The sequence below is a fragment of the Lissotriton vulgaris genome, chromosome 2_1 (genome assembly GCF_964263255.1).
Source record: "Lissotriton vulgaris chromosome 2_1, aLisVul1.2, whole genome shotgun sequence".
NCBI classification, from domain to species: Eukaryota; Metazoa; Chordata; class Amphibia; order Caudata; family Salamandridae; genus Lissotriton; species Lissotriton vulgaris.
In genome coordinates, this window is record NC_141687.1 from 954032329 (window position 1) to 954051378 (window position 19050).

The 19050-nt window shown below is 45.3% G+C and overlaps 1 protein-coding gene across 2 annotated transcripts in view; it reads left to right on the forward strand.

Moving 5' to 3' along the window:
• The window catches only part of KIAA0319L (KIAA0319 like), a 962229-nt gene that overhangs the window by 127912 nt on the left and 815267 nt on the right, over positions 1 to 19050 (forward strand). For both annotated transcript variants that reach the window (XM_086956507.1, XM_086956508.1), the window contains exon 2: positions 2459 to 2619. In XM_086956507.1, the coding sequence (XP_086812633.1) occupies positions 2475 to 2619 (145 nt within the window). In that variant the 5' untranslated portion in view covers positions 2459 to 2474. The remainder of the gene's footprint in view (positions 1 to 2458; positions 2620 to 19050) is intronic.

Genomic DNA, 19050 nt, shown 5'->3' on the forward strand with positions numbered 1-19050 from the left:
AAGGATGCCACCTAATGACGCGCAGGGGTACTGCTAAGCAAAACTTTCCCGATCCAGTCTGACGCCTGGGGATATTCTAAGGTAAGGAATCTATCACTAACTAATGTCTCTTACAGATATATTGTTACACAAGTAGTAACTTGTGCTTCATTAATGCGTTTCTCCTACTGCAGGCACGACATTCTTTCCTGCAACATTCAGCGCGTCATGCATGCTCACACGGGCGCTTTTACCAAAAAAAAGCATTTGTTTGTCAAGTTGACGAACACTTTTTTGGTAAAAGCACCCCATACTGCGGTTTCACTTTATTAGCAGCAGCAGACCTTTCTTTAGACACTACTCTTCTAAAGAAAAGGGCATGGCCTCTATTAACGTGAAAGCGCAGCATGGGGCGTTTGTAAACAACAAGCTTTTGCAATGCAATAGGTCTGGCATTTTAAAAAAGTTTGACCTATTGGTATTGTAAATAACAATGCCTTTTTTCAGGTTTTTTAAACACATAAATAAAAGGCATTGACATTTACAATGCCAATAGCTCAAAATCTCGCAATTGCAAGACCTATTGCATTGCAAATGCTTGTTTTACAAATTCGTCCTCATGTCCATGTTGTGACCAGAGAAGCCAAAGTATACAATCTAAATGACAGGATGTGTGTGAAATCACAAGGGCGCTCTGGGGTAAAGGCTAAACTGGAACCAAACCAGTATTCTGCTGCGTCACTCCTGCCTCAGGATTGGTATAAGGACAGAGATAGCTATTAAACCGATAAAGCGGGTGTGGTGGAGCACACTCCACCGAGCCCTCACAAAGATGTCCATGTTTAATTGTGAATTTAGAGACTAATGGTAAAATGTAACACTTAAGAAGAGCGTTGAAATTTCTGTGTAGACACTAATCTTGAGTGAGATCTTTTTCTAATCCGTGAAACGCGCGAGAGAAGAAACTAATCGCAAGAGAAGAAAGCCCTTTCTTCGGACTCTTATTTGCCAACTGTGCATTGATGATTCATCTGGAGATCAACGACTGTGAAACGTGTCATCTGGGGTCAATTCACAAAGAAAAAGCACTTCTTAAGACCCACAGCTGAAATGTGTACATTTGAGATTAATCTGGAGAGATGGCTCTGAGTAACTTGAATTTGAAGGTTAATCCCAAGAGAAAGAGCTCATTCATCTCCTTCGGTGAAAGTGTGCGCGTGTGAGTGCGCACAAGAGGTGTCATTGTAGGACGCAGATTTGTGTTTGGTGGCGAAGTCCAAACTGTATCTCTTACTGATGATGGTGTGCACCAGCTCTGATCCCAAGAGGATACTTCTCTAATATGTATACTCTTGTATATTTGTGCTTTGAAGAGGGTTCGTACGGCATGCCTCTTCCTGGTATATGTAAAAAACACATATCCTGAAAACCCCCAGACCAGGAAGAGCACCGAGGTAAAGTCGTTATTTCTCGCTAGACAACTCTTAAACGTCTTAATGTATTGCTTCTGGGCTCTCACATGACATGGTCACGAGATCACTGATGACGTAAACACATTTGTATATATGTATACGGCGCTGTATATTTATTCTAGCCACATTAAAGGATGCTTTTATGTTATTGTGTTTTGCACCGATTGTAATCTTAATTCCCTTTGAAAACACAGGTTTATTTTATCATCCATTTTTAAGTGAATGGTTAATACCGAGAAAGTAAGAGTGTCTAGCACACAGCATAAAGTGCTCCAGTCTCAATATATATATATATATATATATATATATATAGTCCCCATTATTGCATGTATGCATCCTGAATATTACTTTTTTGTCTCTATTTCATATTGTTTTAATGGCACTTCTGAGTGTGTTGCACCTTTTTATAGTGTAAATATGTAACTACTTTCTGTGAATGTACATTAGCTTGGTATCGATTCTATATGTTCTGTCTCGTAAAGAATGTTTATTTTATGCCATTGTCGTTATGGCCAGGCGCTACTTGAACATCAGTTTGTTATCGCTCTGAAATATTGTGTATCTTGTATTTGTCAAGGTTTTCAATAAAAAAGGCTATGCTCTCACTCACATTATAGCGTTTGTACTCTAAAAAACAGTGCACCATGTTTCACTATTTTTAATTGTGCCGCATGGCAAAATAAGTTCTATGTGATGACAAATGTGGTGAAACTAAATGCAGACAATTTAGCAAAATGAATCCATGAAGGTGTTTAAACCTGTGTTTAAAAAGTGTACATGGATGGACTTTGGAAAATGCATGTTATTCAAGTTCTCATATTAGCATATGTTCATGGGGTCATTTTATTTGTGGTTTACTGTAGTAAGTAATGTCAAATGTGTTAGCAAAACGTATTACTATGCTTTGAAATATTTGCTATGGCAGCACTGTCGTCCACTGTTACCTCTGTATTTTTGGTGGCTTCTGATTTCTAAATACCAATATTTCTCCTTCTTTGATGCAACAGTCGTCTGATTTTCCCCATGAAGGCCATGGAGAAGAGGCTGGAAGATGCAGAAGCCTTGAACTCAGAGGTTCTCTTGAGACATCGTCCAGGGTCTTGTGCCGGCTGGATGAGAAGCTTCTATCTAGTTTGGGCTGGCCTGAATGCCCTCTGTCCTGCTGCAAGTGAGTGTGTTTTTGTCTCTTGGGCCAGCTGCTTTCTACTAATTTCTTTAGGATATTGTATGAAAGCGGTTCATATGTAATCACTCTTTAGACACTTCTGAAGGTACGGAGTCCTTCTTTAAAACATCTACAAATGCGGAAGGATGTGGTGGTCACAATGGCAAGAGCTGTTAATAGCACTCTCTCTGTTCTCAGACCTGCCTGAGTTTTCACATCTTTTCTAAACTTAGACTTTCAAGATAAACTGACTTGCTGTTTGAATCAAGCCATGGTTTTCAGTGGCAGCACACAGTTCTAAAGCGGGTGTGGTGAACACTATGCCTTTGGAATCTCACAGGCAAGCTTTTCAAGCCTTTAAATTTAAATGTTAAATTTGGTCTAAATCTGTGCAAACTGCTTTCCTTTCTGTCACACATCTGACTTGCTTCATAAATACCTTGAAGCAAGCATCCATAAAAGGATTATCGTCTTTTTTACAATCATTAGACACTTATCACTCTGTACCAACCGCTACTCCATGTTGACAAGTTAAGGTACTTCGTAAACTTTTCAGTCCCTCCTTAACGTCGTCCACAATAGCCGTAGTCCTTTCCAGAACTCCTTAATGAAATGTATTAAACAACTCCAGGTACTTAACTGTGCACAAAGGAGTGTGTAGTGGGCTAATATTGCAATTTCACCTGATGGAGGATTTCCACCTGGTTACACCGAGTCCTTTATTTGTGCCTGTGCTGATTGGTAGCTAATGATGTACAGACATATGGGTGATGACTTTCCGAGTTTCTGAATTGGCGCTCTCTTTTGAACAGTATGTCACTATTTCTTGTTTATCTCTATCAGTAGTGCTCCAAAGGATGGAGGGATCACCCAGCCATCCAAAGTTAAGACCAATTTGATCCTTCTAAATAGTATAAATCAAGTCCTCAGGACACACTTCAAATTAAATTATATACAAAATACACAATGTCTTTAGACTTCTCAGTTTTTTGTTCTTTATTTTCTTTAGTGCCCAGCCAACACGTGCTTCGTCGTATCTGTTATTTCCCACAACTTTTTAAAAAAATGTGGGTTGTAGTGTGTGAGCATACATACCACTTACCAATATTCATGCCGGTAGTGGAAACCAGAGTGGTGTCATAGTTTATACTTTCACTTTGTACCAATTGCTTTTGGGTGTATAACCTCACCCTAAATATAAAGTGAATATATGTCTACATAGATTAACTCTTAATATTCAGAGTACATGCATATAATTATGTGTGACGTGGTGCAATTCATAACCCACATTAAATGATAGAAATTGTAAGGACAATACACCTATTTGTGATACTAGATATAATAATCCCAAAATAGGTCTGTGGTCACAAAATATTTGCCCTGTTGTATCCCATAAAATGGTATGGCGCATACCTGTCTTCCTCTTGTCTTGTGCATAAGACACCTAAATGGTAATTGATAATTCAAAGGGGTCAGTAACACTAGCATCAGACCTATAGACTGTACATATGTATCTCTCTATCAGGCAGTCCTACCTTATCTCCGTTTATACTTCTGTCTCGGCAGTGTCCTGTATATGCCTCGTTTTGTGCGAAATCTTTTGTGTTCCAATAAGTAATTAGCCCTATTTTGAGATTATTAGAACTCATAAAATTTCACACAAAATGAGGAACCACTAATTGGAGAGAACCACCCAATAAGATTGAGGTCATAACCCCTCCCCACACTGCTGAAGATCTATAATGCAAAATGTATTCCCATGGCGACGTATTGTTGTGACGTCAGGGGCTCCAAGGATGTGAAGGGAATTTAGGGGGCTGAGAACTATTTTATGAGTAAACTCCTTGCAGTCCCCTCTGCAACCCCAGCATTTAATCTATGCAAGGAATTGGGGGTGGGATGCATCTCGGATCAGATTGAGGTACCTCCGTTGTTGCGCTGGCTCAGAATCTGGGCATGCCCGACCCCAAATTTAAATCGATTTATAATCTCCAATTGCAACGCACTGGAGGGGGCTTTGCACATTCCCTGGCAGAAATATATAATGGAACAGACAAGATGGCTTGGCTGTCCTGACCTGCTCCTGGGTCCTAGGCATCTGGGTAAAATGGCAATCGGAGACCTCTAACAAGTGGCAGGGGCTCAGGGAAGAGACGGAGCTAGCCAAGCCCTCCGTGAGAAGGTTTGCCCCCACTAATCTTGAGTCAACAGATGCAACCATATTTCTCCTATGGTCTGCTTTGGGGTGGCAAGTTTCTTAATAGGGGCATTAGACATATAAAAAAGTTGCTGTTTCAGTATCTAACTTGTTTTTCCCAGGCGGTGCCAATGCACTTTCTTATTATACAACACTATGTGCACTTTGAGATAACACCTATAGCACTTGGCCTCATGCCTAGCACGGTTGCACTTTACGTATTTTCTATAGTTTAATATATGATCTTTGAAACGGCAACCCTGGTCGGTTTTTATCGTCCTGTAAAGTTATTTTTAATACATGTATGTGACCTAAGCTCTATGAATAGAATGTACCCCGTTGAAATGTGCTTCTTATAAAATTTTTGCTTTGATGGCTTTTGACAGCCCAAAAAAATACTTTTTGACTTGACTTGATAACAGACCTCGTTTTTTATTTATTTATTGGTTATTCTGAAAATACAGCCCTGAAGCTAATGGGTAAATGATTCATAATGCTGATTGGATGCATTTTGTTTAAGCTGAGTAAATCAATTAATTTTTACAACATGCGTAATAGTCTCTAAAAAAACGTGCAATAAATTAAAAAGAATTAAAAACTTGAAACGATCTGTGTGCTCCCCAAATGCCTGGCATTCTGTCCTAGTTTGGGCCATTAGTTGTTTTCGATACACCAACCTAAAATTCCCTGATTCTATATTCCATTTTATGTTGCACTTCCGGACACTTTTCTTTCTTCTCCAGCATCTCGGATACCAGGACGTGCTCTCGGTGTTCAGCATGTTGCACTCTGCGCTGTCAGCCTTCATCATCATCATCATCATCCCGACACTCAACGTGTAACCAGGTCAGGCAAGCCTGGGGGGTGTCCCGACGCCTGCCCACGTGTTCTGAAAGAACACACTACGATGATAAATGCTGACAAGGACGGTGCTAGTGCTGTCCGCGGGACTGTCCACCGCACAGCTCTGTGTTTTATGTGATGTACACTTGCTGGCACCTTGCCGCCGTGTGCTGATGCCGCAGTGGGTATGCGGGCCGCCTCTTAGCCTCATGCCGCGAACAGAAGAACGCCTGTGACCTTCCAATAAGCATTTCTGCCTCCTCTTGGATGTTGTCTCTACACTCTTTTTCATTTGTTCCTTAACCAGTACATTACTTTAGTTTACCGGGCATCTGTGCAGGGAGTAGTGCATTCAATTCATGCAGCTGCACCAGAGTCTCATTCAAGTTCCTGCAAAGCTGAAAATCTACCCGTTTCACCTGCATCTCCCAATTGCCTCTCACAATGATAAAGCATGAATGCGACAAAAAACATAAGTGGTGTTGACACGGCAGACGCATCACAAAAGGCCAAGTTGATGCCACCAGATTGACTGAAAGGAAAGTGTACATCATACAAGAGTGATCTAAATCTCGCTTCACGCAGATGCATTCGGTAACCTGTCCCGCATGTATTCCCATGAAACACGTCTGGCCAAGCATCTATCTCTCCCAGTAATCTCTCTTCCTCGTCAGCCTGGAGGGCACAATCTCTTACCACTAGAAGCATTCCCCCACAGAGAGCGGCACTGCAGACAGTAAGTATGGGCATCAACCTTCACTGCTAATCTGCCCTTATTCCCAAAGAGAAGCACATCATACAGTGGTCACTAGAATACAGCTTCACTTCCCACACTAGCGTGCTCCCCCTTCCCAAAGAGAAGCACCTCATACAGCGGTCACTACAATACAGCTTCACTTCCCACACTAGCGTGCTCCCCCTTCCCAAAGAGAAGCACATCAGACAGTGGACACATGGCTCAAGCTTCACTCTCATAGTAGATGTCACCCCCCCCCCCATCCTATTGCCCCCAGAGAGGCACACCATGCAGTGGCAACTAGGATAAACTTTCATCGCTCACACTAGTGTGCTCCCCTCCCAGAGAGAGGCCCTCCATGCAGTGGCAACTAGGATAAACTTTCGCCGCTCAAACTAGTGTGCTCCCCCCCCCCCCTTCCCAGAGAGAGGCACTCCATGCAGTGGCAACTAGGATAAACCTTCACCGCTCACACTTGTGTGCGCCCCTCCCAGAGTGAGGCACTCCATGCAGTGGTCACTAGAATAAAGCTTCACTTCCCACACTAGTATGCCCCCTTTCCCAAAGAGAAGCACATCATACAGTGGACACATGGCTCAAGCTTCACTTCTCACAGTAGATGTCGCCCCCCACTGACCCGAGAGAGGCCCTCCATGCAGTGGCAACTAGGATAAACTTTCACAGCTCAAACTAAATTTGATTTGATTTGATTTATATATTTATAAAGCGCACGAGTGGCCGGAAGCGTCTTGGCGCTAGGGTTCGATGAACAGCGGATTACCGATAGGGTGGTGTGTGGACTTAACTGGTAAAGAGCCAAGTTTTTACGGCTTTTTTAAGATGGAAGCGAAGGGCTGCTTTTTATCGTGATTGGGAGAAGGTTCCAGGTTTTGGCTGTCCACAACAGAAAGCCCCCCAACCTCCCCCACCTAACCTGCTTGAACTTGGGTACTTGTAAAAATTTTGTGTGAGCAGATTTCAAGCTTCTTGTTTGCTCGTACCATTTCACGTGTGTTCTCAAGAACTGCGGTCCTGAACCATGAAGAGCCTTATAGGCCAAGCATAATGATTTAAACATAATCCCTTTTTCCACCGGTAACCAGTGGAGGGCCCTCAGCCTGTGAGCAACTGGCTCAGACCTGTGAATGCCCAACACTAACCTTGCTGCTGCATTCTGCAGACCTGGAGTTTTGTTAGATGTTGGGCTGAATCCCCGCATACAAAGCATTGTCATAATCCAGTCTGGACAGGGCCAATGCTGTAACTAATGTTTTACATGAATCATGGGGGATAAATGGGTGTATTCTTCTGATCATTTTTAAAATGTACTAGACAGTGTAGGACAGTTTTTTTATCTGGGCATTAAAAGTCAATTTATCATCAAATATGACTCCCAGATTTCTAACTTGGCCCACTGGGATTGGGCACTCGCCCAGACTTGCTGGTCACCATTTAGGAGACCAAAAGTCGGCATCTGATCCTAGTAGCATAACTTCGGTTTTATCACCGTTCAGTTTCAGGCAGTTAAGCTGCATCCAGTTATTAACCTGCCTCATGCAGTCATTAAAGCGGTGGCTGTTTCCTCCACATTGTTTGAGACAGACACCGCTATTTGGGTGTCATCTGCATACGAAACTGCCAAAAACTCACACTGCCTGATGATCGATGCCAGGGGAGTGACATAAATATTAAAGAGTGGGGCTCAAGGAGGACCCCTGAGGCACTCCTCAAGGCGACCTAAAGGATTTGGATGCAAAGTCTCTCAATTTAACTGAAAATGTTCTGTCCATTAAAAATGATGACATGAACGTAAGTGCAGGGCTTGGACCCCCAATTATGCTAGACGGGCGGGAAGTACCTCATGATTCACAGTGTCGAAGGCCGCCGATAAATCCAATACAATCAGGGCGGCCTTCCGTCCTGCGTCTAGTATACTCCTGAGTCCCTGTGCTGCCATGTCCAAGGCTGTCTCAGTTCCATGCTCCTCCCTGAACCCATACTGTGAATGGTCCAAAAAGTTTCTAGAAGCTAAGAAATCTGTCAGTTGTTTATTCAGCAGTTTTCAAACACTTTGGCTGAGAATGGAATTCTTGAAATTTGACGGTAACTGATGGGATGTATCCAAGTTGGGTTTTTTAAAAGTGGGAGGACTGAAGCGGTTTTCCAAGTGTCTGGAAAGTGGCCTGACTGGATTATCCCTGTGAACACAAGATTTAGTTGTTCACTTAGCATTTCTGGAAATATGTGCATTACTGTAGGTGGGCATGGGTCCGTTGGGTCCCCAGACTTAATAGTCTTCACTACCTGGCTGATCTGTTCTACTGAAGAGGGAGCAAAAAAAAAGCCAGTTTTGGGGTTTGAGATATCCTTGCCTTTTGTCGGATGCTTAGCTAAGGCTTCAATGTTGTTATTAAACTTAAAAGAATCATGAACTGAGGTGACCTTATCTACAAAGAACTTTCCAAGTGTTTTACAGAGTTCTGTACTACTTTCTATCTGGGTTACAGCTGGGAGATTTGCTAATTTTTTTAACTGTAGCAGGAATTTGTGACCTCCCTTATTTTTCTTTTAAAATAATTATTTTTTTCCCCTATAACCAGTTTTTTGTAATCTGCCAACGTTCTTGCATATTTGCTTTTCATACTTTGGTCATAATTAGCTCACCATTTTCTTTATGCCCTTCTGCATACTTGCTTTTGAGGCCTAAGTTTTTCTGTGAACTATGGTTCTGATGGATTTTTCCTCCTGGGGATAAAACGTTTTGTAGGGGCTGCAATATTGACTGCTGATTTGATCCAGGAGGATACCCTATTAACGGCTAAATTGCTATCTGGCCCTAGTTCAGGTTTAGTCCTGAGTAGTAATTCCTGTAACATAGGAGCATTGATCTTAGCCCAATCCTGATAGGTGACTAGCCTGTGTTCATTTGTGTAAACTGGCTATACCTGATCCACCTTTACAGTAAACCAGATAGCTTTGTGGTCTGACCAAGGCACTGGCATTATTTCGACAATTTCGAGGTTTGGGTTGGAAGAAAAACTCCCATCTAACATGTGCCCGACCGCGTGTGTGTCCTGTTTAACGATCTGTTCCAAAGACTTACAGGTTGCTTCTCACTCCTGAGGCGGAAGCCGGGAGCACTATCGCACCATTGCATTGTGTTTTTAATAATTCGCTGTGTATTTTAAAACTGCTCTCGCATCTTCCCGGACTTACCCGCCTTCTCCTCCTTATCTGCCATCACTTCCTCGTGCAGCCGATTTGACGCTGCTAAGGGGACTGGGAGGGCAGGCGCCATCTTGGGAGTAGCCCAGGGTTGCCGCTGTAGATGTTCTGAAACTATTTCGCCTGACTGCATATAATGTGTCCCCCACCCCGGCCGCGCAGAGGACCCGCGCAGCGGGCGCGCCAAAGGTAAGCCAGTCTGCGCGCGTCCGTGCCGGGTCGGGCCCAGGGGCCAGACCCTCTGTCCTTCCTACAACTTATGCCGCCGACAGTCTGTTGAACCTTCGTAGTCCAGCAAGTTGTCTGTCCCCTGTTAAAATAGGGCATTTCAACCATTTAGACATCTTATCCTCCTCTGCTAGCACTCTGCCACCTTTACCCCTGCAATGTCAGCAATCTCGTCAACCAAAGCCTACTCTCACTGATACTCAGTACTTAAACATCTTTTATCTCAATACTAGATCACTAGTCAAACACCAAATGGACATTTTTCTCCTTCTCACTTGCCATAAACCGGATATTCTCTTTCTTACAGAAACTTGGCTCAACATCAATTCTTCCCCTGACATCTTGGCTGCCCTTCCGGACAATTACTACATTCTCCAGGTAGATCGAGTAACAGGGAAAGTAGGGGGCGGAGTCGCTGCCATTATTAATAAAGACTTTGTCTTCTCAAAAATGATATCTCTCGACCTCACTGCAGTTGACAACTTGGTCATCAAGCTTGACTCCAGTTCTGGACCACTCTTATGCAGATTATTATATAGACCCCCTCAAAACATGCCATCCTTCCCTTTCTCCCTGTGCGATCAACTTTCTTCTTTGGTCACAGATTACACCAATATTTTGCTTATTGGAGATTTTAATTACTGGCTCAACAGTGAGGGCGGCGGCCTCAGCATGGAGAGCATGGAGCTCCTCGCTGGGCTTAACCGTCGGCCTCATATTAACACCGCTACTCATGTCAAAGGTCACATTTTGGGCCAGATCTGGAGCACTAATATTGACATATCCCCTCCTACTGTTTCACCGTGTATCTGGTCAGATCACTTCTTGATCCAGTTTAACATTCTCATCTCTGAGCCCAAAACGAATGCGGTCACTGAACAGGGACTCATTAGGAAATGGGGTACTCTGGACACCTCAGCCTTTTTGGAAAGCTTAAATATCTCTCAACCGGCCCCAAACATTGACCACAACTCTGTCACTGGCAGCTTTGAGCCAGTCGGAAACATCAGACTCGACACTCACGCCCCTTTGAAAAAATGTAAAACTATTCGTCATTCTAATGCCCATAAATGCTTTTCACCTGATCTGAGAGAAAAAAGCTTCTCGTCCGGCAAAAGGAGCGAGCATGGAGGAGAACCTATAACTCACTCGACAGGACCAGCTATCTGGCTGCACGTGCTGACTATATGAAAACTATCTTGCTAGCCAAATCCAAGTTCTTCTGCAACCTAATTGAACAGTCCAACAACAATCCTAAGGAGATCTTCTCCATTGTCAAAAAACTCTCGAATCCCAGTAGAACTGAGTCTAAGCCTGTTGCCAATCAAGACTTCTGTAATACCTTGAATCAATACTTTCTGGATAAAATTGCCACAATCAAATCCAGCATTCCTGTCACTAACCATGCTCTGTCTGTCCCTGCTCCCATCTCCAATCCCCTATCCTTGGACCATTACCCCCCCCCCCCCCCCCTCGACGTCCCAGCCTTAACATCCTTATTGAATAGGGTAAAGTCAGGCTCTCCTCGCGACTGCTGTCCCCCTTGCATATTAAAGACAGTATTTGCCGCTCTTCCAACTCCGGCGTTAAGACTTCTCAACACCTCCTTGCTCCAAGGGACAGTACCTAAATCCTTTAAGGATGCAGTCCTGCTGCCCCTCTTAAAAAAGCCGGGAGCGGATCCCACTACTCTCTCGAATTACAGGCCTATATCCTTGCTCCCGTACCTGGCCAAGATATTGGAAGCGCACGTCACTTCCCATCTCTCAAATTTTATTGAACAGTCTGACGTTTTACACCCTTCCCAGGCCGGCTTCCGTCCAGCCAATTTGACCGAGTCAGTCATTGTAGCGGTCTTTGACTCTGCGTCTTCATGCAGACTTGGGAATCCCTCAGGTGCTGGTTTTGCTTGATTTGTCGGCCGCGTTTGACACGGTCGACCACAACATTCTGCTCGACCGTGTCAGATCCGTGGGCATCTGCGGCCTGGCCCATGACTGGATTAGATCCTTTCTGTGCGACCGCACTCAAGCGGTAACATTTACATGCTTCCGTTGCTTCAGTCTCTTCAATCCTTTAAGGTCACCACTTTCAATTATGCAGATGATCTGCAACTCACATTTACAATTTACAATTCCCCTGACTCGATCCATCAATTTCAGAACACCATGCTCCACATCTCCCAGTGCATGGATGAGAACCAACTCAAGCTAAATCCGGGTAAGACGGAACTGGTCTTGTTTGGCAACAGTCATTCTGGGGCCCTCAATACTGGCCTTCTAAATTAGGCCCTCCACCTGTTCCATCTAAATCAGCTAAAAGCTTAGGGGTACTCATTGATAGTGAGCTCTCTTTAAAACCTCAGGTCAACTCTGTTGTGTCCACCTGCTTTTTTCAACTGCGGAAAATAAAAAAGATCAGTCAGATGCTCACTCAATCAGCTCTGACCCAGGTAGTTAGAGCACTGGTGCTGTCTCAGTTAGACTACGCCAATGCCATCTATATTGGCCTTCCCGTCACACTCGGTAGACTTCTGCAGATGGCACAAAATCAAGCGGCCAGACTGATACACCACCTCCCGCGATGGCAGTCAGCCAGACCTCTTTTGAGGCAACTCCACTGGCTCCCGATTCAACACCGTGTCACCTTCAAACTGGCCCGTATTGTTTTCAAAACTCTTCATACTCGCAGCCCCAAGTTCATTCAGAAACTTCTACCCAGATATACCCCCTCCCGCAGCCTGCTTCCCAAACCGTCCTGACTGTTCCTCGCTATAAGCTTTCACGCAAGGGAGGCCGCAGGTTCGCCACCCTTGCTCCCAAGTTGTGGAATTCTCTCCCCTTGGAAATTCGCTCTTGCACTGCTCTTCTTCCATTCAGGAAGCTTTTAAAGACATGGCTGTTTACCCAGGCGATGGCCTAATGAAAGATGGTCCCCACAGCTGAGTTAGCGTCCTGTTGGTTAGCGCCATGAAACCCCCGGGTGTGCGAGCGCTTTATAAAACTTTGATAAGATGATAAGATAAAAAAAGAAAGACCAGCCATTGCCTCGACCATTGAAGCAATGTTATTGTTTGCTATTTTTTCTAGATGATAATTAAAATCTGCTAGTATTGTGAAGTCTGATCCCTCCAAAATGGATTCTAAAATAGGGCTAAATATCTGTAGCAAAGGGTCCGTACCCTAGGTGGTCTATAGAACAAGACACATTTTAACGTGTAATTCTTAGTCAGTGTAATCTTAATGGATAACAGTTCGCAATCATGGGAACTTCCAACTGCCGAGCTTTACTTCTCACAATAGATGTGCCCCCCAAGAGAGGCACTCCATGCAGTGGCAACTGGGATAAACTTTCACCTCTCACACTAGTGTGCTTCCCCCTCCACCCCCTAACCCCCAAGAGAGAGGCACTCCATGCAATGGCAACTAGGATAAAACTTTACCACCCACAGTAGTGTGCTCCCCTCCCAGAGAGAGGCACTCCGTGCAGTGGCAACTAGGATACACTTTCACCGCTCACACTAGTGTGCTCCCCTCCCAGAGAGAGGCACTCCATGCAGTGGTAACTAGGATGAACTTTCACCGCTCACACTAGTGTGCTCCCCTCCCAGAGAGAGCCACTCCATGCAGTGGCAACTAGGATAAACCTTCACCGCCCACACTAGATGTGCTCCCCCTCCAAGAGAGTGGCCCTCCATGCAGTGCCAACTAAGATAAACTTTCACCGCTCACACTACTGTGCTCCCCTCCCAGAGAGAGGCACTCCATGCAGTGGCAACTAGGATAAACCTTCACCGCTCACTCTAGGTGTGCTCCCTTCCCAGAGAGGCACTCCATGCAGTGGCTGCTAGTGTAAAGCTTCACTTCCCGCACTAGTGTGCTCCCCCAGAGAGAGACACTCCATATAGTAGCCACTAGCATAAAGCTTCACTTCTCACACTGGTGTGCTCCCCCAGAGAGAGGCACTCTATACAGCGGCTTCTAGTATAAAGCTTCACTTCTCACACTAGGTTTTGTGCTCTTCCCCCCTCCCCTCTCACCCAGGGGAGGTGCTGCATACAGTGGGAGTGAGGATAAAGCTTCTCTTCTCGCCCCAGATGTGTTCACCTCCCAGGACGATTCATACCTTAGTGAGCAGGAAAACAAAGCTTTGCTTCTCAGCCTACATATGCTCTGTTCCCTCCATCTTAGAAAGAGGTGCTGCATACAGTGAGTTGAGTGATCTAGGGTTCAAGCTCCTCTTCATACACTAGTTGTGCTCCTGCTTCCCTTCCCAGAGAGAGGCATTGTTAGATCTGGGGGTCTCCAATTGGCAGAGGTAAGTACCTTAGACCAAGTAGGGACCCTTGCTTCTAGTTAGGGTGAAGGAATACACCCAGTAGATAACCCCTGCTCTCCCTCTAAGTAGCTTGGCGCGAGCAGGCAGGCTTATCCCCAAGTCAATGTGTATAATAAATGCACTTAACACAACAGTAGTCCCCAATCCACCACAAACTGAGACCACACAGGTAAGTATATATAAAAAATATAACTTTATCTAGTTGCAGTAGTAAAAATCAGCATTACGCGATAATCACTTCTTCAGGAATATGTTGCACTTAATCTTAATTGGTTACTCTTGTGTTCAGGAAGATCTTATTAAAAACGTATAGTCTCTTAACTCCGTATCTAAAATTAGTAATACTGACTCTTTGTGTCATCCGCTCTTTAAACGAAGTAAGTTCAGCAATGCCAGTGTGTGATTTATGTTTAAAAATCAGCCCTTCACTCTATGGGCCCAAGCGCTGCAAGCGCGCCTCACCGCGTGGTCCAGGGACACTTCAGGGCCGATCCCGTCCCGTCGCGGCGTTGGTGAGGAGGCTCGGCTCCTCCCACCAATGGGAGCGTGGCGGCTTCGATCTTCGGCCCGCAGCTCCGATTAGGACGGCAAACTTGATAGAGGTTTTCTGGTCCCGGGCTGCGGCGTTGAACAGGCGGCAGATGATTTTTGAGGGCGCAGGTCACGGAAAGACCGCCCTCTCGGCCTCACAACCGCTCTAGAGCAGAATTCACGAGGGGAGGCACCACAGACCTCTGACCCTCGCTGGGAATGTGCCGATGAGCACACCGATCCCTACTCACGTTCATCAGTTGATCACCAAGCACGCTCCAGGTCAAAACAGTACGATCTGCACAGCGTCTAGGGGCTTCTTTTAGGAACCTTTTAGCCCTGGGTTCCAGGAACAGGAGGCCAGCTCTTCTCAGGCCCTTGGAGATTCAGTGAAGTCACAGCACACAGCAAAGTCTTTTAAGTTCAAGTAAGCAGGGGCACAGCACACAGCAAAGTCCCTCTTCTCCTCAGCTTCAGTTGGTCAGCAGAACAGGTCAGCCCTTAGAGCACACAGCAAGGCAATCTTCCTTCACTTCTTCAGTAGTCCTTCTTTCAGCAGAGGTTCCTCTTGATTGTAGAATCTGATTTTCTGTTGTCAGGGGTCCTTCTCTTATACCCCAAAAAGTCTTTGAAGTCTTTGTGCAAGTGGGCCCTGAGCCCGGTCCAAACCAGTTCTGGATGTTGCTGGGGCACTGGGGGTTTCCTGGCTTTCTTCTTTCTTTCAGTATCAGGGACAGAGGTGACAGTCGCCCAGCGGGAGGTGGAGCCAGCATTGTGGTGAGGCAGGCACATCCATAGTCACTCCCAGGTGCTATCTCCTCCCACTTCCTTGGCAGCAGATGCTGCCTTTCATCCACGGGCTGACTCCGACAACCTCCTGGGGGCCCTGCAGCCCCTGTCACCCTCAAACCAGACAGTCAATCCACAAACAGTCCCAGGCACACAGAAAGGTTAGACAAGAGAACAGCCACTTTCTAAAAGTAGTATTCTCAAACACAGAATTTAAAAACAACCTTTCCTAAAAGATGTTATTAAATTCTGAGTTCAGGGATATCAATTACTTATGTCCCATCTTGTTCCTATGGGAAGATAGGCTGGTAGCCAGTGGGTCCAGCCTCCCCCATGTTACTCTATGGAGCAAGATAACCTTGCAGCAGTGAGCACACCAAATGGCTGCTGCTCACTACCAGAGCATGTTACCTGCACTAGTACATGCTCTACCTTACCCATGCACTGCACCCTGCCCAGGGGGGTACTTTGAGCCTTCCATAGGGGTGACTGATGTGCACAGACAGGGAAGGGTTAGGCCCAGCCAGTGGGGACACTGGCCAGGCGGACATGGCAGTCCACTGACTGCACACAGGCCCTGCGCTGGCAGGCCTGAGACACCATTTTAGGGCTACTTATGTGGGTGGCGCAATCTGCGCTGCAGGCCCACTAGTAGCATCTGTCATCACCAGCCCTGGCACACACAGTGCACTTTACTAGGGACTTCATGGTGATACAAATATGCCAATCCGGTATACCCAATCAATATGATAATTTACATAGGGAGCACTTACACTCTGGCACTGATCAGCAGTGGCAGAGTGTCCAAAGCATCTAAACCAGCAAAAACGAAATCCAGCACAGCATCAAAAATACAGGAGGCAGAGGCAAAAAGATGGGGGAAAACCACGCCAAGGGTGTCAGGTCTAACAGGCATCATATACAGTGAGTCAGGAGATCAAGCTTCACATCTTACCATAGTTGTCCCCCCTCATGCAACCAAGAGAGGCATCTCATACATTGAGCATCAGGAAAAATCTTCCTTCTTCACCCTAGATGTCCTCTCCAAATCCTGTACCCAAGAGGGGCGCTGCATACAACGGCATAAGGCTCAAGTATTGCTCCTCACCATATATGCGCTTACTTCTACTATAGAGAGGCACGATGTTAGGATGGAAAAGTCCCCTGCATGGTGACTTACATGGACTCCAGGCCCAAGTACCCCAGCTGCTGTGATATCTGGATCCTTGATACCGATTTTAGGTCCTAGATGATCAGTGATCATGCATCAGCATCGTGACCTACCCAGAGAGAGGCATCATATACAGTCTCATAGATTGCAATCTTGTTAGACCAGGAGGGACATGCAAAGCGCCACCCTTGCTGTGGTGAAGGGCTTCTACCCGTACCAAGAGTTATTTGCACAAGCAGTGTGGGGATAGCTTACTGTGTTTTTGTAATAATGATCAATCGAGTGAGTAGGCCGTTTTACCTGTGTCATTGTAGTGGGGTCTTCCGGCCAACTCATGTAAAGTTCAGCCCCTGTGCTTAACGCTCCCTTGGCCTCCATCATGGTGTTAAGTTCAAAGCTCAGCGGCACGTTTGCTGGTCAACATCTCTAGGGGAGAATCTGTATCTAATGAGATTCGTAACCTGCACTGGCTTCTGGTGTCACAACGCATTAACTTTAAGGCTTTGTTTGGAGTATAAAGCACTGACTCACACAGGTCCTTCCTTTCTGCAGCACCTGTTTGTCTGGTATGAACCAACAAGACACCTCCGTACCACAGGGGCCAGAATCTTCACAGTGCCCAGAATTCGAACATTGCGCTGGGGCGGCTGCCGATTTCACTTCGGCACCTCCAAACTCTGGAAGGAACACTCTTCTGTGTGAGCTCAGAAGTGCACACTCCCTTTCCACCTTCAGGAAAGTAAAAACCTGGCTGTTCATGAATTAGACGTTCGCACAGGCGTACTGTGTCCTCCGCGCCAGGACGCCTCCGGGTATTCGTGTGCTTTATTGAATCCCATTAACATGAACATTAACTTGTAGTGCTGTGCAGTACCCATGTATAGCTGCTTGTGTGTTGTCTATGTGTGCATGCATGTGATACAGTACTTGGAGGACTGCGGGTTCCACATTCGAATCCCAGAACCCTGGAAAGGCATGTGGAAGAGCCATGCCACACAAAATTATGGTTTGCCGCATTCTGAGAGCTGGGGTGGGGGAGGGGGGGGGAGGACACACTGGAGGAACGGAGAGCCAGGCTCTCCTGTGCAGTTCAAAAGGGTTCTTTGATTCTGAAAAGGTCACACAGTGTAAGCAAGAGGATTTGGCTGATAAGAAAACAAGCTTTGGCTTAGCCAATAGGTCTCGCCTTTGGGACCTTATAAGTATTTCATTATGCAGCACAATATCCTTGGTGCAACATCAACTATTGCATGGCAAAACACTTCTGTCCCAAAGGCGAGACCTATTGGCTATGCCAATGCTTGTTTTTTTTTAAATGTTTGGTGCATGCGTGTCGGAATTAATGAGTATTAGTGCCTGCAAGCTGTGAATGGCTGAGTAAATGTGTATGTGCTTGCGAATGGTAGGTCTATGTGTGAGCGCTTATGAATGTATGGTGTAAGTGTGTATGTAAATGGGTAATTGAGAGTATGTATGTGCATGCATGTGTGGCCCCCGCCTTCTCAAATTTCTGACTGCCACTACGAGAGAGAGAGAGTAAGGGAGGATGGCGAGAGGGCAGAATGGGAAAAGGAGAATGGATTGATGGAAAGGGAAAGGTAGATCGAGGAGAGGAATGATCCAGGACTGATTTCAATAGTTTTGCCAACGCGGCTGCTGGTTTCCACATCTGTCCATTACTCAAAGTGGTTAACTGTTCTCACTATGCAGGGGATATTCAGCCAGACTCGATTTTTTCACCCAACAGTGCAAATCACTAAGGGATCGATTCTTTCAATATTACCATTAGAAATGTTTATTTTTTTATCATTACTGTATATGCAGGTCGTCCTATGTGTCTCTATAGTAATTATGTAAGAAAAAGGGGAAAAAGATTTAAAAAAATATATATGTTTTTTAAAAAAGAAATATGACCGTACAAGTCCCAGCATGCTTAGTGCTGCATGATGTAAAAACAATACTGACTGAAAGCACCCCTTAACCTGGGCCCATTGCCTTTATACCTCACTTCTCTGTATGTAACTCTGGGTTGTTTAGAAGTGCTGGCTGCATTTCTTCATAACAGAGTAATGGTTAACGTGCGCTTGCAATGTTTATAGATACCACCATGTTCGAAGACCGGGTTATAAGAGGTTAAGGGGAAATCTTGGCTTCTGCTACACATTTGCCGCCTTCACGGAATGAAAGAAATGAGTTGTGTTTTGTCTTATTGCACGGGCAGCCTCATGTAGCACAATTCACATGTTAGCTTGAAATACAGCTGTTTGTTTTGCAGCTTTCCTTAAGATTAATTAAATGGAAATGCAACTCGGAGAATCACGGGAATACCTACCAGGGCCCCTATTAATACCTTCACTTAAACCCCCCCCCCCCCCT